We start from the raw sequence: 24,989 nt of genomic DNA, 5'->3' as shown, positions 1-24,989 counted from the left end.
CTGCCATGACAGGAGCTCCTGGCACAGGCACAGCTGGACATTGTGCAGTGGTCTTGGTTTGCAAGACACTGGAGCAGATCAGCAAAGAATATGGGAAGTTCACTGCTGTGTGTCATGGTTTCACATCAGTTATTATCAGAAGTGTCCTTCACTAGGCATCTTGCAAATGAGGTGAAAAATTTTGTCAAAATTAGTCTCTGATTTCCTTCTTAAAGTCAGAAGACCTCAAAGCACTTGAGAGCAGCAGCACATGGGAGTTTAAATGTAAAGTGAGTTGCAGCTCGCATGGAGTAAACGCAGGTGCAAGGTGAATTTTTTTAACTTTCTTGGCTAATCTGAAGGTTTGTGTGCTTGGATCCATATCTGAAGACATTTATTTGCTAAGGAATAAGCCTGAGAATTTCTCCTGGTTTTTCCTTAGCTCGGAAGTTGAAGCTGTGATAGATGGCAGATGCTGGGCATTGTTTGCCATCCAGACAACACAGCAAATGACCACTGTCATCACAAAATGGCCCAAGTCCTTACAAACAACATTGATTACTGAAAATAATTTAGAATTACTGCTTTCTTCAGTCTCATTGATCCTGAATGCATATGCACAAAGGGAAGAGCTCCAGACATGCCACTCACAGGTACAACTGTGACCAGAACATTTATTCTGCAGGTGGCTCTTCATCACCAGCACCTGCCTGTGCCAGTTGCCCAAAGGATTATCACAGACTGGTGTTTTCTTACTCACTTTCCAAGCACTTTTATTAATCAAAGTCAGGTCCAACTTCTTCAAAAAGCTGAACAGATCTCAAAGGGTCTGTTTTAAGATTATGGGAAGTTTTCAAACACACCCAGAGAACAACACCTCTTTCCCAACAGCACTTTTGATGAATAACATGAAACAAATCTGCTTCACAGGTTTACAAAAGATAACAGCTTAAGAAATATCCTATTTATCTTCCAAACAGAAGGAAAATGTAGATTTAAAATTTTGCAAGATTAAAGTTTGCAATGAGAACAGCAAGTGAAACATAAAACTCCTCTGAAACTGTGAAATTTGCCACAAAGGCCTAAGGAGAAAGCGCTAACAAACCCTGGCTCAAGGAATCCCAACTACACCATTATTTTTGTTGCAGAAAGCCAATGTTTTTTCATGGCAGAGTAGTTTAGTAAAGCTGGACTAGAAACTGAGCTGAAATATGTTCACCAGTTGCAGGACTAACAGAAAATGATTTCAAACACTCTTGAGAACCACTTGAGTACCAGCCACCAGGAGGACGGACAAAGGTTTATCTTTAAATTTTTTACCCCTCCTACCAGTATCACCTCTGAGTTCTTCAAAGGAAATCCACATATTTCTGATGTTGATGAAATGACCTTTATTTCTTTAAGGTGCAGGGATATTTCATCTGTACATGAATTCCATGAAAACTGAAAAAAGCAAAATTATACACTGAGGAAAAAAGGCAGTAAATTTGGATTCTTTTCTAATCTAATGATATGAGCAAATACTGAGAGACTGAGAAGCAGAAAAAAGAAACTTATTTACATATTCATTGAGTAATTTGTATAATCAGAAGATTTAAAAGGTCATTACCGGAACACCTGCCTGTTAACAGATGTAGAAGAACGAAGGCCAAAGAACAGTTTTTATAAAGATGTTGATAGATAAACAGTTGGCAGATCTACAGCTACCTGCTGGGGCAGCATTAGTTCTTTTAGTGAGGCCACTGTTGTGGATGAGGTAAATCTGGAACTCATGAATCCATGCACACACTGACTATCCTGTTGCAAAGCTTGCCAGTTGTTTATTAAGAACTGCATTGCTCTTAAATGTCAACATTCCAGTTAAGCAGCTTTAACCCAGTTGGGAAGTTTTACATACCAACGTCAAGTACGGGTCTGATGTTTGCACTGACAGAGCAGGTAACTTGAAAAAAACCTTACAGTCTCTTACCACGGAAAGAAAACCAGCAGAGTAGATGCTTGTTTAGACAGACAGGAGGTACAGCTTTGCATAAATCTCAATCAAGAATGAAGAGTCTGTCTTAATTTGGCCAAATTGGTTCACTTCAGTGCCAGTGCCCACTCAGTGATACTGGAGACTCAATAGCCATTTGCATAGGCCCACCCTGAGAATCACTTCACTTAATTGTAGATAACCAAGTGCTACATATCCAGGTCCAGGTCTAAGCTGGAGGATGCAACTTCGGTCTGTGGCTGAATTGTTTTCTGGAGATTCCTATTAAATCTCTGTTCCACCCCAAGACAATCTCCTAAACCAAAACAAAAACTAAAGCATCAGAAGCTGTGGTTCTGGCTGAGATAAATTCCTTCACAGCAGCTGGTATGGGGCTGTATTTTGGATTTGTGCTGGAGACAGTGCTGATAACACAGGGATGTTTTAGCTATTGCTGAGGAGGGCTTACACAGCATCAAGGCCTCTCTGCTTCTCACCCCACCCCTAAGGAAGCTGGGAGTGCATCAGCAGTGGAGAGGGGACAGAGTTGGGACAGGAGACCCCAAGAGACTAAAGGGATGTCTCACACCGTATGGCACCATGCTCAGCAATAAACTGGAAGGGAGGGTGTGGGGAGGGCACTACTCAAGGACTGGCTGGGTGGTTTTATTTCCCTCTTTTTTCCTCTTTTCCTTACAATTTGAAAAAGTACTATTATTTTTTCTTCATTATTAAACTGATTCTTTTTGACTTTTACTCTTCCAGTCCTTCCCCCATATCAGAGGGGTGGAGGTAGTGAGGGAGCAGCCTGGCTGCTGGCTGGGCTTGAACCACACCATGAGCTCAGATAGGTAAGCTACAGGTATCTCCATTAAGGCAAAATAACATTGTGCAATCAGCATTCTATTACTCCTAGGAGAGCATCTGGTTGCACGAAGAAAATTAAATAAGTGGTTTAGATGCCTGCATTATCTGCATCATTAGTATTAACTTACCAAAATAGCTATAAATTTTTAAAATAGCTAAATATAAACCAATTTATATATTACTTGAGTCTATGTTGAGTAATATATAAATATATTCATATAAATATATAAATATGTTTAAGGCATTTCCCCCCAGTGTACTGGGTACTGAATCACCTGAATATTCAAATTATGAGGAAGGTCAGGGGAGAATCTGGTCCAGTCCTCAGCAGGGCTAACTCCAAAGCTGTGACATGATGGATGGTCAGAGCCCTCTTTGTCAGCCAAGTTCTGCTCGTCTCCAAGGATGAGTATTCCACAGCCTTTCTGAGCAACCTGTTCCAGTTCCATTTCCACTTCCAATTCACTCTCATAATGGTTTTCATGTCCAACAAGAAATTCTCTTGCTCAAGTTGTTTCTGTAGCCTCATATTCTCCTCCAAGTGCATCTCTGGGGAAAGTCTTTCCTTTATCCCCCTGCAGGCAGCAAGAAGCCGCCCTCGTGCAGGTGCCTGTGTGGGTGCAGGATTTGTCCATCGGGAGCAGCTCTTTGCTGAACATCAGGAGATGCCCCTCGGTGTCAGCTGTGGCTCCCAGGTGGTGTCATCTGCCATCAGTCTGAGGCTGCTGCTCACCCTGTCACCAACCAGCCCTGGCCACAGGGCCTGCCCTCAGCAGTGCCACAGCCACAGCTGGCACCCTCACCCTATAGCAGATTATTCTTCCAGTCTGATGGTCCAGCCAGTTTCCCTCTCACCTTCCAAGTCTACCCATCCATCCCATCCCTCTCCAGTCTGGCTGTAAGGATACTGTGTAAGACTGTGTCAAAGTCTTTGCCAAGGACAGGAAACAGGACACTCTGCTCTCTCTTCTTCTACAAAAGGGAGGGGAATCAGGCTGGTTAGGCAGAGTTTGCCCCTGGTAAAGCCATGATGGCTATTCCCAATCACCATTCTGTTCCTCACGTGTCTCAAAACAATATTAATTTCCATAACCCCTGGGAATATGCTCTAGGTCCTCCCAAAGACTGAAGTTACACGAGACCTCAGATTATCTATGATAAAATTATTTGTTTTACAAAAACAAAGATATAAAAATACTGCTTTTACACTCCCCCCAAGAAGACATTTTTATACAGAATAACCCCTTTGCACCTGTTACAAAATCTTTACTATTGCATAATTTCTATACACACTTTTATACATTTCCCTTGCTTTAAATGTACAGAGTAACAGAAAGCAATCTTAAACAATTCCAAAGTTTAAAAGATAAGTTGATAAGTTATTTAAAAAGCAAGACATCTTCCTTCAATTTTCACAACAAAAGCTTCTGTGTGGTCAAGGATTCAAAAACTCATCCAAAATCTTCAGAGATGATTCATACAGGAATCTGAAATGACATAAAACAACGCATAACAGAATTAGAAATGCTAAATGCCAAATCAATCTTCAACTATTTGATTCTCAGAGTACAGCTACCACATGATTGCTTTGACCAGTTAGTCCACATTAGTTTATTAAAAATGCCTTTACAAATTACTTTTGAAATAGCTGGATCCTTTTTCTTTCAACTTTTCCATTTTTCTGCTGATCACCTCTGTCTCTAGAATAACCAACAGCAAAAGCTAGTTTAAATTACTATGTCAATTGAAGCACATTTTCTAATATTTCATCATCTAGTTAAAGAACTCACTCGTTTTCTGCACAGCATAGTTACTCTTTTGTTCAAACACAGTGAAATCCTTTATGGATAATTCATTCTAAGACCACTTTTCATTCTTTTACTTTCTTCATTTCTCCCTCAGTCTTTATAATTTTTCTTCTCACCTGTGGCAACTTTTTTCCAAGCCTAAGCTTTCTATCTTATCGTTATTAGCAGCTGCCTCCTCCAGCTGCCATCACACTCCTCCTAGTCTCATTCTGACTCTAATCTCTAATGGCATGCTCCTCTCTACAGTGCTACAGCCTTTAAGCCAGGAGGAAACTCCAGTATCAAAGTAAGGTGGTGGTGTAAGGTACTACAGAATTAGGATAATTAGTTAAGTTCTGTGGGTTCAGGCATAATGCTGCTTTGTATAAATTTTATTTTAGTTTTATTCATTTTATTAGTTTAAGGCTAATGATAGATTTGTAATGTGGGACCACTGGCACACTGGGCAACGAGCCATCAATTGGGACAACTGTGCTCCTCCAAAGAGACAAGCTGAAATCAGTTTTACCAAGTACCTTTCTAGGGAACTTAAAGATGGGTGACAGAGAAATCATACCCACAGTTATACACCAAAACAATTCAAGAGCCATTATTTACAGATGCAATGAGAGTGCAATTAAGAATTTGGGACCTAGGTAAATGACAGTACTAAAGAAATATCTTTCAGCACATCCATTAGCTAAATTTGAATTCTAATTTTCATATATCAGAATGCTAATTAAAGTAAATACACAGTATTAAGTAAAAGTTATTATCCTATAGCACATTAGATTTTACAGAACATGAGACATTTTTCTGTAGCCTCCAAATGACTGCACTGACAGCTTTATCTGCATTTTTTTGTTAGGCATAAATATTTGCATTTTATAAACTGAACTAATGTGTGTGCCATTACTCTTGAGGAAATTCTCTCAATATACAGGATGTTGTCCAGAATTTTCAAATGCACTGAACAGCATTTTTAAAATACAAACCCATAGGACCATCTGACACCACTAACCCAGCTGAAGAGGGAAGAGTAAACTGCAGTGAAAAGTTTTGCTTCTGAATTAGTGCAACAATTCCTTGCATAAGGGCAGCACTTTAATTACCACATCAGACAGCTTTTTTACTTTTACTTTTTCTTTCACTGCTAATGTGTAATAGATTACACCTAAGTCTGAAGTTAAGATGCTGGCACAGAATGCCAAGTCTCTTGGGAAATTAAAGAATGTCACCATTTCCTGGTATACCTGGGTATTAAATAAAATAATCCCTCAAGGAGTTATTAGGAGATAATGCATTCAGAAGCAAAAAATAATATTATTAAGCATGAGTTAAAACCCAGTAATGTATTTTAGCAAGCAGCAGCACAGCACTGTGTGTTAGAGGACCGTCTTCAAATTAATGACCAGAGATCTAGCTTGCAGCATACCATAACTAAAATTTGGTGTTTGGTAAGTGGAGTAGGATGATAAAATAGTTTACAAACAACAGGGCACATTTCAGACCATGTATAATCACATTTTAGCTGTACATTAGCACACAAGCAGCAGAGCACTACAAATGGCATATCACAAGCCACCAGAGGCCCAGCCTAGTCTGACATTCTCTCTTAGCTGTGAAACTGCAAACACTTTTAATTTATCATGCAAAATGTAATCACTGCAGAACTTCCTCCAAACCTCCTTCCAGTATCAATTATTTTACCCTTCGGGAGAGAAAAAATCCCCAACATAACTGTACAAATACAAATCCCCCCCAAATTCTGCAAAGCTGTGTGATAGCTTCTGAACTTTGTTATCATACTACAATTCTGATTCATATAAAAGATCTTTCCATTATCATATTCATATTACTAACCCTTGAATTTTGTCTGCAGCTGTCTCCTGGGTTGGTATTATACAAAGGCAGCCACTCATATATCACGAAATTAAAACACTGTGTAGCATCTTATACTCTTCATCTGCCCCAACATGTCGGTTGATTTGTCCCAGTTCACTGGGCAGAGACGATCATATAGATTCATAAAGCAATTATCTGTGTTCTCACTGAAATTTATAGTCAGTAGTGCTCTCAAGTGGCAGCAATTATTCACTTTAATGTGCCTATTTATTTAATCATGTTAAGATTCACTTTAATTTCATAGCATTTGCTACTGTCTTGATTAAAAGAAGTGCAAACTGAAACACAATACCCTGCCGCTCTTTCTTTTCCAGATAATTATTATTGTTGTTAAAAATATTCTAGTAGGACACTTGGCCACCCAATGTTAAATGATTTCATGGGAAAAAGAATGGGCTTTTGTTTATTTGTGTTTGATTTTGTTTCTAAGCTAAGTCCTGACTAAAGGAGAATTTATTGACAGCCAAGCAATTCTCCCACTTTCCTGTAGACCTCTTTCAGGTAGTGGAAGGGACCCCAGGCCACCATCCTCTGGATGGAGTCACAGCTCAGCCACCAAACATCTCTGTCAAGTCACTAAAATGCCAGAGAACCATGTGCCTCAGGCCAGGGATCCACCAGAAGAGCACACTGGGGAAGTGTTCTCAGGCTGGGAGAGCCATGCAAGAAACTATTGAGTAAATGAAGCTGGGCTTTTTGGCTTGTTTGGGAATCTTTGGTTTTGGGGTTTTTTTTATTTTAAAGTCTGTCTACTCTACATTCATTGTTTGACTGAATAGTAAGGATCATCAGTTTCAAGAATGAAAGACTGCAAGGGCCTCTGCATGTTCAGGCCACTAGGGTGCATTACGAATTTTCTCAGTAATTTTGGATTCATGTCCATAACCATAGTCTGCTTTCTTCACATTCTGTATTTGTGCTTATAATGTCTCCTTTGCACACTTTCTGATTCCATGGGCAGTTCAGTAACTAGGCAGAAATCAGATGTTCACAAATTTTAAGACTTAAGCAAGCTTGACACACTTAAGGCTAAAGCATTCATCATGATTCTCTATCTTAGGCAGGCCTGAGATAAATGATGGCAAATACAATGCAGCCAATCACTTTTAAAGAACTTATCACAAAAGACACACTAGATACAACAACTGAAATCCCCCCCAACGAAAAGAGCAAAATAAAATCACCTGTGGAAAGCTCTCAAAGTCGTTATATTCAGTTAATTTTTTACTGTCTGCATAGTTTTGGATTAATATGCCCAATGCCAAAGTGTGGGAGAAAAATCTACTAACAATAGTAACTGGACCATTTGCTTTGTTCTACCCCTGCTGCAAACAGACCTGGATTTCAGAAGTGAATCCTGCAATATGCAGGATCAAGTGATAACACATTCAAATTAAATGAAAAAACCCCCAAGCTAAATATGTAAAGATTGCAATCACAGCAGATATAAGGGCAGGAAATTTAATACTGTGCTGGGCTCAATACCTCCCCCTTTTCTTCCCCAGTATTTTAAACCTTGCAATCAATCACTCAGAATGCTCTAAAAGTATTATGTAAGTAGAAAACAGAGCCAATTATTGCAGAGAGGGGATAGGAGAGCTTAGTGTTCATTTCCCACAGCACACTCACCTTTCAGTGCTGCTGGATTCTTCTGTGCCAGCATCCTTGCATGTTATCAGTTTCCTTTGAATGGCAGGTGCAATATCCTTTAGAATTAAAGTTTTGTGCTTACCTATTTGAAATAAGGTGAGTTGAAATGTTGGACAAAACCAATAATTTATCAAAAAACCAACCCCACCCTTCCATATCTTAATAGAATAACTTTAAACATAAAAGATTGCTTAATGGAAGATTAGATATTAAATTGGATTTTCACTGTCCTGGATTAACTACAGTGTATTTCAATGCAGTACATGAAAAGAAGGAAGGAAAAAGGACAAAAATGTTTTGACTGACCTTTAATTATAATCACAATGCAGACAGTAGCTGTTAGACTAAAAATCCCTTCAATTTCTTCAGAGAGAATGCACTCCATTAATTCATTTAAAATTGACCTAAGGAAAAAATAAAGCAAAAAACTGCTATAAACCATATTTCCTTCAAAATAGAACCAAACAGAACCAAACAGAACATGTCTGTAATTATGTTACCCTGCCACCACAGCTTCAAAGACCATGCAGGACAAAGCAGTGGTGATTGGGTAACTGAAGACTCTGTGCTGCCTCTGGAACTGAGAATATCAGAGTTAGCAGAATGGTAAATTGCTTGGGAAGTAAATAAAGAAGTCTGCAAACAGAAAAAAGTTGCTGTTAAGTGAATGAAGAGCTTGTGGTAGTATTTTAGAAAGTCAATCCATGAAAAAACTACTGGTTCTACTGGAATTTAACTCACAGAATTTGTACTGAAATTTCTAACTTGAATTTCTACCGAAGTTTGAAAAAATATGTTCTATGACTACATTGGTTTGCTAGTACCTACTCATGCTTAATTAACATTTTGACCTTAAATGTGTTCCTCATAAATATTAAAATAGATGGTTTTACAATTACAACCCAGTGAAGATCATTTTTAACTAAACATGCCCTGGAACACTTCCAAACAACATTTTAGTTATTGAAACTATGGACAGAATAACGGAACCATGACAGCAACTCCTTGTAAAATACTAACTTAATAAGTATCTTAAGAGATTTTGTCACTTCTAGCAAGAAAGTACTACCAGCAAATTCTAGTGGTGTTTTGGGATATATATCAAGTTAAGAAAAATGAAACAAGAGAGTCACAGATGGGGCCCAGCAACCAAACTAAACTGTAGCAGGGAATAAGTCAATACTTATGGAATGGAAAAAGTAACTGGTCATTAGTGTTTGTGGTAAAAAAACCAATTTAACTCAGGAGAAATTCTCAAAATCAGAGACAAATAAAAAAGCAAGAGGGATAAAACAGGAGATGAAAGAGATCCATAATCCTCATACTCCTCAGAGCACAGAGCTAAATGCTCTGTGAAGAACTAAAGGGGAAACTGAGAGCAGCAATGTTACAGTAACTTTCCCTAATACATATCAAAATACCTTTAGCAATATTATTATCTGTTATGAAAACTGAACATCATGCATAGCCAATTCTGACCTCAATTGTTCTTCAGGCTTTTATTGTGCTAAGATATCAAAATGGAACATGCAGTTGAGAACTAGTTCAGTAAAAACGCTTTGCAGAAATTCAAATATTGCTTCTAAGAGCTGAGAAAGATGAAAAATCTTTAGCTCTAGAAATAAGCATTATGAAGTTGCTCATGTATTGCATCAGTTTCATTGTATCATTGCAGACTAATGTGACCAAACACTGATTCCATTTCACATTGCTCTTAAATTGCTAACGGACAGTACTGGGATCGGAGTCCTGACTTCATTGTTATCATTGTTTGGGTCGCTAAGCACACTCTTAACCTCCGTGAGGGAACACTGGAATTTCATTAACCTGTAACAAGACTCACTGCAGCTGCCTTTCCCCACCTCCCTCTGAAAAAGGGTCACATGAGCCTGCAGGCAAAGATAAAATAGAACAGAACAATAAGCTATTTAAAAATACATATAAGGTTTAGAGGTAAGTAATTGGTTCCTATACAGATAGTTCCCTACTAAAGTAAAGGATACTCACACAATTGGACAGATAGTGCCAAGCCTCCCAGTATTATCACTGCTATGGGGATTGAAATTCAGTGCTAAAGACTGACTGGTTAGTACTGAAAATAAAACAGATGCTGCAGAACTCAGATCAAGACAACTGTGAGCTCACAGAGCAGAAGTTCACATCAGATTTCGTAATGTCAAAGGCTTTCATGTTGACATAAAGATTTGTGAAATACTGAATGATTTACTACTGGACTCTGATTATGGCCTATCAATACAGATTTATAAAAGAGCCTTAAAAGTAGTCTCAATTCTGAGGCACCAGTAGAACCAGATGAAAATTATCCCCTGGATCTTTGTCCCAAGAAGATCAATAAGAGAAGATAGATACATTTTTTTCCCAAGTACTCAGAAACAATTTGGCCCAAACTTGCAGTTTTCTCCACCAAGAATGGACAAGATTCACCTTGATCACTACAAGAAAAAGTTTCAGAAGAATTAATGGATTTTTTTGCATCTCTTTTGAAAAGAGATTTGTAAAATAATTGTTTCACTAAAAGAGAACACCTTGACAGAGAGCTGCTGCCTCATGGAAGAACAAGATTTGGATTAGTTGGACTGTTGCTGGACTCCCTGGAGTCTTTTGTTTTTCAAGTTCAACTAGAATTAGAGGATTGAGAAGAAAAAAACACCTCATGACAGTAGAGACAGGGCTATTCAGTGCCTGTCAGATGAGGAAGTTAAGAAGAGGAATTAGTTGTGGTAAGTCAGAGAATGATAGGACTCCTAAGACCCTTTATCATTTAAAACAAGTCTAGTGTGTACAGTCATGCAAAGAAAAATTGAATATGAACAAACTAAGCAAAATGAAATTCAGTTGTGAGAATTTTAGAAGATGTTCAGGGCCCCCAATGAATATAGCAAATAACCCTCTCCCTCCCCAGTTTAAGTCTTAAATAACATAAGCTCACTTTTGGAGGCTTTTAGCACTCAGATACTTTCTATTTTGAATGTTGTGACTTTAATACAGCCATAGGTAGATGTCACCTCGTTGTAAATGTTCAACTAAAGGATTAATTCTATTTCTGGCAGATATTTTATCTCATCTTAATATCTCTGTATTGAGGGGACTCAGCTTTATAAGTATCTTATGAAAGAAGCAAGACAAGAAGTATGATTAAAAAACTCATCATGATTAACAGTCTTGTAAATAAGAAGCACTCTTGCTTAAAAAAATGGACTCAACGCCAGCAATCAATACCTACAAGGCAATATGTCAAGAAGAAGGGATTATGAAATAGTCCAGATAAAATTTAGAAAGCAACTAGTTCTTCAAAATATATTTGAATTTAGAAATTAAAATTTTATTGGCAACATATAAGCTGTTCTATATTAGCAACAACCTTGGACAAATAAATATACAAACATTTACCTGACAACATTAACTGACTTCATAATTACAGCCATTAAACTGCTTGAAAGAGGGGGAAGGTCTGAAATAGTCTTTGGTATAGTCAAGTCTTTTTCACTGGAAGCCTAAAAAAGAATAAATCAACAACTGTTATAGCTCAAGAAAGAATATTGTATTTCAGTAATTACACTAACCAGAACCTATCCTTAAATAATTAGAACATTCACAAGTATTCTTTGAATAGCTTTAACCCAACTGTGTTGTGTCCAAGTAAACAAAACTAATTTAAATCAGAAAGACTGAAATTAAACCAAATGAACAGTATTTGTACCAAGGCAAATATTCTCTGCAGTTGTTCTCACCAGAAGTTTCATTTAACTACACCGGTGGTCACTCTTTATAAAGGCACAGCGTATCAAACACAAATGAGTCCCCTCTGTGGCTTCAAGTTGAAGCATGCATCTGTGATTTCTAAATACAACTTCAGTGACAGTGATTTTCTGAATACCTGCTTTTTTTGGTACAAAGTACTGAATTGCATGAAAAATACTTAGTTTGAACTGAATTTTGATTTACAATAACCTGGAGGCAGGGAAAATTCCAGCTCAGATGAATGACTGGAATGAACACTCAATCTGTGAGTATGAATCTCCAGTATATTCAAGCCCATAAATGTTTCCTCTGCATCATCTGTAAAGAGCACCTGTCACCCCACAGCCTCTCAGCTGACACATTAATGTCTGCAGGTAAACATCTGGTACTGTTCCAGTGCCTCCTGTAACAGAACCTTGAAAGTCACTCTGTGGTACTTTCTGGCAACTGTTTCTTGCTCTGTTTCTGACACATCCAAAGCCCACAGCAAAAGTACAGCCTCTGCTGAAGAGCCTCTGCTCTTCCTTGTTAGTTCTCAAAGCTTCCAATCTTACCAATCGTATTCGATCCTAACACTACCTGCATTAGAAAAACGGGGTGGGGAATGTGGCCCTTCTCCTTCAAGGACAGTCATGGTTACTTGGACTTCCAGAACATGAAATAACCTCTGTCTACACATTCTTTTCAGTATTAGAGATTCTTTCTTTGCTTTCCAAAGCAACTCAGATATTTGGAAATCCTCTGCACAAAAAGCAAGGGAACTAAAAAAAGATGCAGCACATGAAATGTCTCTGTATCGAAGCAGAGAATGCACAAGTGATCAGTGCCAAGCAGGGCATTAGCCTGCTTTGAAACAGAACCTTATGGGGCCATTCCAAGAATAGGGAATGGGAATCTGTCACACATCAGTGGTTCACTTCCTAAGCTCTCTAATGCTGGGTGAGATGAAGTGAGGTAGGTTCAGAAGCCCCTGCCCTCCTCCTTTCCCTGAGCTCTAATTGCTGAACAGGACATTGTAGGTGTGGAGTAAGCCTTTGACCAGTTTGTGTCCATGGCCTCGGCTGTGTCCCCTTCTCAGCCTCTTGCCTACCCACAGCCTTATTTTTTTTGAGTGAGGGTGAAGGGAAGAGGGAAACCTTGACATTCTGCAAGCTCTGCTCAGCAGCAGCCAAAACAAACTGGTGTGTCCTCAACAGTGCTTTGGTCACAAATGCCAACCACAGCAGCACAGGGACTGCAGGGAGGAAAGCTGACTCCTTCCCAGCCAGACCCAGTACAAAAACACATAGAGGGAATATCCCGGAATCATGTTGTTAATCTCCAACACTGCCTAACTGCTAAGTTCTCCTGTCAGAGGCAGATACTGAAATAGGTATCAGAACAAGTCTGTTCCTACACAGCTCTAGTCGGAAATCTGAGAGATGAACTCTAATATGAAATTATAGCAAATAAAATTTCCTGCTTGTTCCATGACAACACACACAAAATCCTCATCTGCAGTACAAAGATCAATTTTCTGAATAAAGCTCTGTCGTTCCAACATAACATTTAAAAAGCAGAAAGTCTTAAATAGAAACAAGAAAATCAGGATTAACTTTACCTTCTGTAGCACACAATTTATCTCTGCTACTATTGCAGCCAAGAGAATGGAGAGTACACCCTGGTGAACTGTTGGGAACGAGGAATGCCAGCACTGCAGTGCATGGATGAATTCTCCAAGAGACATCTGAATAGAGTGAATCAACTAAAACCAAAAAGAAAAGCACAACTTTTTTTTCAGATTGCTTGAGTATAATAACTGAAATACATCAGCAAACCTCTCTGTGAAGAAATGCAGACCACACCTTGAAAGCCTTTGAGGTATTCTAGTCACTTGGGATCAGAGGGGGAATCAGCAACGTTTGGGAAGTCTACTCACAAATTTGAGAGAAACAAACAAAGCAATGGTTGTTACAAAAAAGAACAATGTTTTTCAGAAGTCCTGAAAAGTGGATCATCAAATTTCCCATAGTGATCTACCCATTTCACTACTATCTAGGATCTGCTTGAAAAAAAAAAAGTCAGTCAACTTTTCTGTGAAGACGTGAGATTTTCAAGAATTTTAGAACATCATACATATTTTGAAGTTCATATCATTCAGGCTAAAAGAAATAAATAATAAAGAAAACTTTTCCCCCTCCAAGATCATTATATATATAAACAAATCCTTTGCTCTGGATTGAGAAAGTTCATCTAATTGCAGGTAAGATTAACAACCTAGAAATACTAGCACAGTCCAGGATCATTGGCAACAGAATGTTCTGCAATTTACTGGTTCTTCTGTCATGACGAGACCAAAATGGACAAAAAAAATTGGTAACAAGAAAACTTAGAAAATTTAACTGAAAATTTAATCACATGTCTCCTTAAACAGTCGGTAACAACCTCAAAAAACACATTTGCATAAAAATTATGAATTCATCTACACATTAGGTAGCAATTTAAACTGTAATATGATACCTGAATCCCTTCTTCCTGTTGTTTCTTGAGTCTATGTGCCACACATTCTAAAATTTTCTGAAAGACGTTCTGTAGACTGTGGAAAAGATTTGTCACTTCATCTGTCTCAGTATTCTGAGTTAAAGAAGCTTCAATAATTTCTTTTAGAACACACAGTAACACTGGAGCACAAAAGCCACCTCTCTCTAGAGAAAGAGATAAATACCGTAATATAAAAGCTGTAATATTCATCAGGTACAAGCTTAGAATGAAACTTAGATACAACAAATAGTGATAGTTTACAAGTGTAGACAAGACATTTAGTTTCTGAGCACCCTTAGCTGCAATTTTCACACAGTTCAATTAATATTTTAAGTATGAATCCAGTGTTCCTTCCAATCCCTGAAAGTCAGGGATTAAGACTGCTAATACAAGAAAAGTCAGTTAAGTATAAATGCAGATGTTGCTATTAGTACAAAATATGGTACCTGTTTGCATAATCAGAAGAGCCATTTCTAAAAGGTGTGCTTGAAATGTGAGATTTCCCAAGCCCACCATTATGACATCTTTACATACTGTCAGGTAGGCCTAGAAGAGAGGTGCAAAATTATATGAAACCATTCAGTAAAAGTAAAGTAACCATTCAGTAAAACTTAATAAACCCATGAACTCTTAGCCAAGGTGCCCTGAGAGCTGGTGTATCTAACTGGAGTTACTCAGTTCACACCTGCTGAAAAGCACAAATTCCAACCAGTCCTCCAAATGCTTCCATTGCCCCTTCTGACAGTAAATGGTTTCTCAAAAGGCACTAAATCCTCTCTTTTTTACTCAGGCTCAGATCAAAGGCATTGATACTTAACATCTATTGAGGCAATATATGACATCTCTACCTGCCCTGAATAGCAAAATTAAAATCATCAAACAGAAAGAGCTTTTCCCTACAGAGACACACAGATGTTACATACTAAACAGAAGTCTAGACTTGCAGAGAACTTTGAATCAGTCTGTGTATATGTCAGCTGAGTTGTTCAAGGACACTGACAATGACTACAGTTAGCCAAATCTTCCCTTTCACCAAAATCCGGTGAAAGCTCAGTGCTAAAATCCACCTTGAGTTAAATGGTATGTCAGAGGAATGCAACAGAAAACAATTCAAAACTAGCTAAAACTCCATCCACATTATATTGTCAAATGATTTCTTTGAAGGGCAAATCAAGATCAGGGGTAAGGGACACTGTTAAGTGATGACAAATGCCATTGCAGTTTGTTTGCATACACATTGCTACATACAGCTTTTCACATTGAAAGCAGCTTGATTTATAAGAATCCTCTAACCTGGATAATTAATTCAGAAACATTACTGTGTATTGATATACCATCCTCTTGATCACTTGCTAGTATAGAAGGTACAACTTGACTTTCTATCCAAGCACCTGTCTCGTTCAGAAGTGAAAGGTAATCTTCTCCTTCTTCAGAAAACTGAAAAAAAAAAAACAAAGGGAAGTTTACCAAATGCCTTTCCAGTTGTTTTGGAATTTCCTTATACTGTCAACTGGAACTCCAGCTTACTTTGGAAAGCTATAACCATACCTTGTGCTGAAGATGAATACTCAACCTGCAAAAGAGGCTGAAAGCTCTTAGGCTAGTTGCTTGATTCCAGCCACCAGAATCTGCTCCTTTCAGAACTGATCCAAGAACCCTCTGAAATATCAAGGTGTACATTTATATTTTTCAGAAAATCCTTTCAAAGGTTTCTTTCCTCAACAGCTTTGAGCAAAAGGTTAAAAAAAACCCCCAAACCCATAAAAACAGCAAAGCACCAACCCCAAAAAAGCAACAAGCGTACTTCAATTACTTCCATTTTGCAATGCCATAACTGATTTTCAGACTATTCCTTATTTGCATATTCTGAAAGTCAGGTCCCTTAAAAACACTCACCACTAGATCACAAAAATTTTGAGACTCCTGAAATGGAGAAGTTGGTTAAAATCTGCCATCTATAAACAATTCTGAACTACTATACTTCTAGTTTAGAGTATTTGTTTGAAGTACAAATCAAAAGGAAAACTTTTCTACAAAGGGGGACGGGATCATGAACTTCATTTATTTGTTCTTGCAGGCCTTTAGTTTGACTCAATCAATATATGGTTATGCACTTATTTCATAAGCACTGTTTATGGTATGGAGAAAACTACCTTTGCAGCACCGAGGATTTTCAAAAGCTTCTTCAGTTTCTTTTTAGGAACAGAAAGGAGGCAACCACGATTGACAGGATGAGTCAATAAATACTCAATGTAATCAACTGCTAAGTCTGGTTTTGATTCATGTGTTACGTGGATACGTACTCGACGTTCACATGTTTTAGTATTCTAAATAAGAAGGAAGCAAAAAACCAGTACAACTCTGTTAGTATCTGACTTTAGAACCAATTTCAAAGCAGAATAATATAGCATTAAAAAGTCTTATTCTATTAAAAAAAAGCATGATGCCTTAATGCAATCTGGCAATTCCTTAATTCCCTGTTGTATGCATATACACACCTTTGTTGGGGTGAGTGTGTCAGACAGCCAATCACAGGCTAATTCCATAACGTGCCCCACTTGACCCCAGCGACACAGGCAGTCAATCAGGATAGAATATTTGCTTTTGTCAGCTCCACTGTCGATATTTCTGAGTTTGGAAATCACACCACAACTTAAAAGAAAACAGACAACAAGATGTATTAACTTTACATCCGTAAGTGCAGAAAAATCCAAAGAAAAACAATTAGTACAATACAAACAAAGGATTTACCAATGGCTTAGACAGACGTGAACATCACAAATTTTACTAACTTAACACAGTATTGGCTTAATTTATCCAAATGGGCATTTAATACATCAAGTTGTCAAAAATTAACAAATATAGCCAACAAGAAATTTCTTGTCATTCACAGTTTGGATTTCAAAACAGTACCTGAACGTAGGAATAGCAGCAGGGGGCATAAAGGATGCCAGAATAACCAATGGAGTCATGCACCGCTCATCCTAGGATAAAAGAATTACATTCTATGACATAAATGTACAGGCACACAAATGCAAGCAAAACCAAAGAGTAGTACTGAAGAAGTATGATTAAATTTTCTCAGATTAAGGATTTGCCTTTTTCACTACAAATGGAACTGAAAGGAGCTCAAAACAATATGTGGCTTGCAATCTGAAATGTCTGATTCCCATTCTTGGAGGTCAACTATTGATTATTGTATCCTTCAGCTTTCTGACAAACTGCCAGAATAACTACCATGAATAGTTATGACTCCATTAGGTTAATAATCATTGCAAAAGAAATAACAGCTCTACCTTACTTTTTTTCCCAGTAGTGACTAATGTTTAATTGCACAACCACGACACCATCAAATTCCTCTCAAGTAACCAGTGCCTTAAATGAATATTCATTCACATCACAAACTTATTAAAGGACTCTAAAGAAAAGGGTTCTTATGTAACAATGGTAATCTTTAATGGACTATTATTCATTACAATATGTCATAATACATGGTCTAGGCCACAACAATCTCACTCAGGTTATATAGAAACCAACCTATGTTAAGAACTCTTCAAAAATCATTTATTTCTATGTCCAAGCTTCATGAAAATAGCGAAATGAAATTATCACCTACTTAGCAATTCCAAGATCTAAAACCTTTTTTAAAGCTCATATTTTTAAAGGAACATTTAAAATATATTTGTAGCTTTTTTAGGAAAGAGACAGGCTGCTTCTGTATGTTTGTAGCCTTTTAGGAACTAAGCCTCTGATGACAGTTCCTTTTAAATCCAAGCTGCTTACTCGCTATAAGAATATCAAAGTCAAAGAGGTTGCTTGCTAAAGCTGGATCTTGTCTGTTCACCAGACCCTTTCAGAAGGGATGCTACATCCTCTACCAAAATAGATTTGGAATGCCTTTGACAACTTCCAAATGCTTTCAGGGTAGAGACCATTTGGTGTATCTGTGCTGCAGAATATTACAGAGCAATGAACTGCTTTTCACTCCCTGATTATCTAAAGCAAAGTTGCAGTGGAACAGCCACCATAATTCATGGTGCTTCAGCATAAAAGCCATCAACTAAGAAAAAGACATCCAGTAGATAATCCTTCCAAATGCACTCTGGGTGCAGCAGCCACTATTGGCCACTCTGATGATGGCATCCTCCTCAAGAATAACACTAAAACAATTACAGCAAAGAGACTGACAATTTGAAAATGACTGATTTTAATTAATTTAATTAATTGCCTGTATCAAACCAAAGCAATAAGTAAGAGCATCATCAGATCATTGGAGAGTAGATTCAAATTAGCAGAAACCTCAGAATCACAGAATGGTTTGGGTTGGAAGGGACCTTAGAGACGATCTTATTCCCATCACCCTGCCAAGGACAGGGACACCTTGCACTAGACCAGGTTGTTCCAAGCCCCATCTAACCTGGTGTTGAACACTGCCAGGGATGGGGCATCCACAGCTTCTCTGGACAACCTGTGCCAGTGTCTCACCACCCTCACAATAAAGAATTTCTTCCTAATATTTAATCTAAATATACTTTATTTTAGTTTTAATCCATTCCCCCTTGTCCTGTCACCACGTGCTCTTGTAAAAAGTCCCTCTCTGTCTTTCTTGCAGGCTCCCTTCAGGGACTGGAAGGCTGCAATTAGGTAACCCCAAAGCCTTCTCTTTCCGGGCTGAACAATCCCAATTCTTTTAGCCTTCCCCTTTAGGAGAGGTGCTCCATCCCTCTAATCAGCTTGGTGGCCATCCTTTGGACTCACTCCAGCAGGTCAGCAGGACACATTTGGCTTTCTGGGCTGCAAGTGCACTCTGCCACCTCATATTCAGTGAAAAAGGAGCCTCAGCTGCTTCGGTTGTAGCTGAATCATAAGAAGTGGTGCTGGTGGAAGAGTCTGGGCGACAGTGGGTAGAAAAACATATGGACTCTAATGGACACTGAGTATTTATTCTACAACAGCACATTTGCATTTACTGTTTTCCCAAAGTTCCAAAACATTCAAAAGAATAAAACCCTAGAAAAACCTTACAAGAGAGCAATTTATTGCATCAGTATTTCTGAGCTGACTATTTAGATAATGGTTCATTTGTCAGACACTGCAGCTGGAGAATAGTTTCTATCCATTTGTGGGATTCCAAGAAACTTGCTGTTGTTTGTGGTTTATAGCAACAATGAAAAAGAATACTTAATGCCATAAAAATAGATAAAAGACATAAAACATGAAAGCATCTGAAGAAAATACAGGAAAATCTAGGCTTTCTTTACCTGAAATACTTTAAAATATTCAGGAAGTACAGAAGCAAACTTCCTGATAGCATAATCTTTGGCATCTTCATTGTGATCTAGTGCTCTGTAGATACTTCTCCAGAGTATTACAGTGATCTCCAACAAACTTGCCATGCTGGCCACATCATTTACTGACAGCACATTATCCAACACCTGAAATACAAACACTTAGATGATATTACCCTTTTCAAATAGAAATTTAAGTTAAAATAAGGCTTAAAAAACCACTGAAAATCCTTCTAGTCACTTTACAAAGGCATTGTGGTTGCTGTAGACCATGAACTCCACAATTCAGTCTTGCTCTCTCTCTAACTTCACATATCCTACAACGGTAATTTAAAAAATAATTTAACTGCAAAACCAAACCACTTTATAATCAGTACTGGAATTAGGCAAGTATTAATTTAAAATATGCTTCATATTCCTTCTATCTTATTCTAGCTACTTGACCAAATTTCTGCTATCACAAGACATGAAAACCCAATAATGGCAGTTCCCCCCCTTGCAGTACCACAGATGCCCAAGGGCTTTCCTTTAGACTTCTGTCATATCATTCACTGCCTATGTCTCAAGCACCACTGAAAAGAAGTTACCAGAATTTAGCATAAAGTGGACTTTCTTACACTTTTGTTCTCCTTTTCACTTCCATCTTCATCATCATCATCATTCCCACTATCATGAAGACTCTCCTTCCTTGCTTTCTGGATGCAGGCATTCAAGCAGCGCCGAATAGTGAGCATCAATTTAGCTACATTTAAACAGAAGAGAAATAAATTAGACATTTACTCTTTGCTAAGAATTATGCTAATAAATGCTTCTAATTATAATGCTGGAAAGCCAGTATGAAAAAGTAGGCAACAGAACCAGAAAGAGCTAGGAAAGAAAGGAGAAAAATTTCTTGTAAAGGAAATGGAAAAAACATGAACATATTTTATATCCTCAAGTCTGAAGAAGAAATGGCAACATTATATCAGGTTCTGTAATTTTATTGTTAAAACCGTATACTAAAAAAACCCCCCAAAAAAACACCACCTTATCAAATCAGAATCAGAGTAAGCTCCTAGAACTCCTACATTTAATCTGGCTGAACTGTTAACTTAATGAACCACATTCAAGAACACATTCCCTCCTATGTCAACTCCCATTCCCTTCTATGTCAACTTCCATTCTTTGGAAAAGATGTCATAGCCCAACCATTGCACTCCTGAACAAGGAGCTCAGCTCTAGAAAAGGTGAAAGGGTTATGCCCACTCTGGTGGAAGTACAAGGTGATTCCATAACTGTGATTTCATAACTACCTTATCAAGGTGATCAGCTGGGAGGCAACGGTTTGGGCATTTCAACCAAGTCACTCCATGCTGATTACTTGGGTTTTATCAGAACTCCTCTGAAAAAAAATTTTCCTGATTTTACTTGGTTCAATAGCACTTTTCCAAAAAGCAGTGACATTCTGGGCAGTACATGCCCTCTTCACTGAAACTTTCTGAAGGAGGACTTTTTAGATTTTCTCTGAGCAACTTGAAAATATTGAGCCATAAATCCCACATAACCAGATTATCCGATGTGAACATTTTTTCAGTTTCTGTAGAATCTTTCACATGAAGTTCTCAAATCACTTAAGGCACCAGGGTATTTTGCTACCCTATTTCTACATAAGAAATAGGTATCAACTGAGATAGTTTTAAGGTATGTGTGGGGAGAAAGGGGAACAGAGGGACCAGGTACCACCACTGGCTGGAGTGTACAGTACAGCATCTAAGAGCAGAAATGAAAAGCTTTGATCTCCTCATTGTTGAAGAAGATGATGACTTTGCCAGCAGTGCTTATTGCTGGTATCCTGAATTTCAGAAACTACGAATTAGTATTATACTAAGACCAAAAAATCTAGCAAAAATGTACCACTGTTACAGGAAAAAGAAAGAAAATCATTTACATGGTGTGGTATCAGTAATTCCACAAACTCACAAAGTTTTGCACTTTACCTATATTGGTGGGGGCAGTAAATTCATAAGCGTATTGATAGAACTTCCTGGCTGCTGCTGGATTCATCTGGATCAGAGCTACACAGCGCTCACACCACACATCCTCGGGCTGGTTAATGGGGAAGAAGGAGTTCATCAGGAGGTTCACGATGCGCCGCGACACAGGCCGAGAATCGGCTTCAAGGCGAGACAGAAGATGCTCCATGGGACAGATATTCCAGAACTTTTTAAAGTGAGAAAAAGATATTAAAAGGAGTTTTAAAAAAATAGAGGAAAAAACCATCACCTTCATCAAGTGATTTCCATGTCAATGGTCTAAACGAGTATAAGGAGCATTTACCAGAAAAACATGAGCATTTTTTATATTTACTGAACGCCAACATGTACTGGAGGTCACATTCTGCTGCAATAATGTTATTTTGCTGTTCTGATGTTTCTGGTTTTCTATATTTCCTCATATCTCTGACTCACTGGCAAAATTGTGGTTCAAGCAATTTCAGTTCAATACGTATGCAATACTAATGCAATTCCATAGATACAGGGAAGAACTCTACAAGGATATCACAATAAAATACAATTATTTTTCATTATGTGCCATGTTTCATATTCTCCTTACAGGACAAAGTAGGACCAAACTACTTTCAAGTATTGTATACACCTTAAAAACCTGTATAGATCAACACCCTTTCCAAAACCATCCCAAGCCCTACATTACTAAATACTGAATGCATCCCATTCTTAGCCGAGCTCTAGTTTATTTGTAACACAGAAGTCAAAGGCTATGAAATTCAGAAAGACTACACAGATGTTATGCCAGCAGTAACACTACATTTGTAATTTCTCTGAGAAGATTCTGAATTAATTATGCTGGACAATTTCAAATTAAAACAAAAAATCAAAAAGAAAGTATTTTTCAATGCCAAGAAACCTATTTGACTCTTGAGTAGCAATATTTGCAGCAGTTCATTACCCTGCAAATTCAAACTATGGACGCCCCTATTAGAACTGCCATAAAGAGTAAGTTTGAAGTGATCCCAGGACTTAGCAGAGATACATATTACAGTTTTTAAATCAATAGGAAGTTACTGAAAAACATCTAACACTTACTACGATTTTTTTTTCTTTATGTAAACCTGATCCTTCCTTCCCACCAAAAATCCCTGACACTGAGAATTATCTTTCTTCTCTGTCTTTAACGGCAGCGAATTCAGAATAATTCACAAACCAAGTGACCTCAGCCACTCCTTGTATGGCTTCCCCCCCTAGACCCTTCATCTTCTTCACAGCTTTCCTTTGGATGCTTTCTAATAGTTTTATGTCTTTATTGGGCTTAGCAAGGACAAAAACACAGCTAAATTAAAATATAAAATTGAAATTAAGAAACTATTAACAGTAGAGAGTGGAATAAGAGCTCAAAGGTGCTATAATGTAATGCTTGTGGCTGGAAAGTATCACCCTAAATAAGACTCCACAGCAGAACATAAAATGCATTCAAAATTACTATAAAAAGACACCAAAATCCTGAGGGATGTGCCCACAAAATACAGACATTACAAAAACAGGAGAATCAAAGCAAAAAAGCTACTGGGGAAAGGTGTTAAGCATTTAGAAGAGTCCTGCCCTGAGCTGGGCAGCCAAGGGAAGTGCGGTTGTACCACTGCTCTGCCCCACACATCCACAGAGAGAACAAGGGCCCACAGAGTACTCAAGATACCACAAATCTAAGAGTATCACTACAGCAAAGCAGGTATTTCTTTCCTTTTAGGAACACCACAGCAGTCTCAAAATGTACTTTTTTTTTTTTTTAATAAATGCCTTGATTTTGTCTCCTTGCTACTTATCAAGCATCACTTGTCCTACCTTAGCAGCCTTGGTAGCCTTCACTTTCAGCAGCATATCCACAAAAGCCACCCGCACTTTCTCGGAACTGTCATGAAGACTGTGTTTGGTTGCAGGCAGGAGATGTTCCAGCAGTGGGTGACTTAGCTTGTTCTCCAAAATTATTGGTAGGCACTAAAAAAACCAAAACCAAATACAGAAAGAGCTGAAAAATAGTTAGCTAAAAATTGTTGAAGAGGACCACGACATTTCTCAGGTTAAATAAAGCAGGGACAGATACTGTGAATGCTTATTTTTCTTGTAATACTTCAGTAAAAACTGCTTTGATTATTTCAAATTTACAGTGAATTGTGCTCAGTGAACTCACTTCAGCTGAATCAGATCTACATGGAGACCATGGTCTTGCCCTCTACCTGAGGGCACACTGTATAGTATCAGCTCTCTAAAATACACTGATTTCAAATTAAAAACACATCTATTTGTTACCAATTTGTTTTTAAATCAGCACTTTCTGCTTATCCAGTATAGCTCCCCCATGAAGCAGTAGTGGAGCAAGTGAAGATTAACAGGACAACAGGTTCAATTTAAGGTTGAACTGACACAGACACAAAATCTTCAAGTGAAAATGCTGCTTAGGGAGTTCATTTTTCTGTCCGAGCTATCAGTTATTTCTCACATGCCAGAAAGATGTAGATGAACTAATTCTAACATATTGAGCAACGCAGAGGAGGAGGCATCCCCAGACAAACTGTGGAATTACATCCATCCAAACCTCAGACACACAAAGTGGAGTACAAAATCCTAATTGTGCATGTCTTGGGGTGCGTTAAAGCCAGTGACATAGGAACATCCTGGAACCTGTCTATTTATATTTTCAAGCCTAACCATCATTTCTAATAGCTAAAAAAACTAAATTATCGGGTCCAAACTGTGTGTGTACAACTGGAAATTCAAAATGGTTGAGTCAGAAAGCAAATCAGTTACTATTTTAAAAGGCATTTTTGTATTTCAAACATGGCTTTTATGAAATGTGCAAGACTTTCATGTATTAGGAATTCTACTGCCTAAGACGTTTAGTAGAACAAGTAATCTCCTTGATTTAAAGTGGCCTATACTAGAAACCTGTACATCAAATAAAATATAAAAATTACAATCATGATTTTAAATTTAGAAAAACATTTACTTTAAAAACACAGCATCGAACATCAGCAGATGTTATATCACATGCCAGCTCTCCAGTTATCTTTTTTAAAAGATCAGCAAGAATTGTTGGAGGAATCATCTCCCAGTATTTGGATGTTATCTGAGTAACTCCAAGTATCCCTGTAGAGCGGACAACTGGATGAGGATCTTCTAAGAGACTCTAAAACAAACAGAAGAAGAATACTGTGAGCATATGGATTATTGTAGCTCTACTGCTGTTTGACATGAGCCTATCTTAAAC

At 38.0% G+C, this 24,989-nt stretch overlaps 1 protein-coding gene across 4 annotated transcripts in view; it reads right to left on the bottom strand.

The window, feature by feature from the left end:
• Positions 1–1,527: 1,527 nt before the first annotated feature.
• Positions 1,528–24,989, bottom strand: part of NCAPG2 (non-SMC condensin II complex subunit G2) — a 47,166-nt gene continuing 23,704 nt past the window's right edge. For all 4 annotated transcript variants that reach the window (XM_042043742.1, XM_042043743.1, XM_042043744.1 and 1 more), the window contains 17 exons: positions 24,729–24,908; positions 23,567–23,719; positions 21,707–21,929; positions 20,348–20,472; positions 19,704–19,877; positions 17,356–17,426; positions 16,941–17,094; positions 16,596–16,769; positions 15,991–16,101; positions 15,736–15,879; positions 14,889–14,988; positions 14,422–14,606; positions 13,523–13,666; positions 11,572–11,675; positions 8,467–8,564; positions 8,140–8,242; positions 1,528–4,305 (listed from right to left, as the gene is read on the bottom strand). In XM_042043742.1, coding sequence (XP_041899676.1) covers positions 4,254–4,305; positions 8,140–8,242; positions 8,467–8,564; positions 11,572–11,675; positions 13,523–13,666; positions 14,422–14,606; positions 14,889–14,988; positions 15,736–15,879; positions 15,991–16,101; positions 16,596–16,769; positions 16,941–17,094; positions 17,356–17,426; positions 19,704–19,877; positions 20,348–20,472; positions 21,707–21,929; positions 23,567–23,719; positions 24,729–24,908 — 2,295 coding nt within the window. In that variant the 3' untranslated portion in view covers positions 1,528–4,253. The remainder of the gene's footprint in view (positions 4,306–8,139; positions 8,243–8,466; positions 8,565–11,571; positions 11,676–13,522; positions 13,667–14,421; positions 14,607–14,888; positions 14,989–15,735; positions 15,880–15,990; positions 16,102–16,595; positions 16,770–16,940; positions 17,095–17,355; positions 17,427–19,703; positions 19,878–20,347; positions 20,473–21,706; positions 21,930–23,566; positions 23,720–24,728; positions 24,909–24,989) is intronic.

This window comes from Corvus kubaryi, unplaced genomic scaffold (assembly GCF_017639235.1).
Source record: "Corvus kubaryi isolate FWS band 111438036 unplaced genomic scaffold, C.kubaryi_AGA036_p1.0 37398, whole genome shotgun sequence".
Taxonomy (NCBI): domain Eukaryota; kingdom Metazoa; phylum Chordata; class Aves; order Passeriformes; family Corvidae; genus Corvus; species Corvus kubaryi.
The sequence above is the reverse complement of the archived record's forward strand: the minus strand, read 5'-3'. Positions and strand labels throughout refer to the sequence as shown.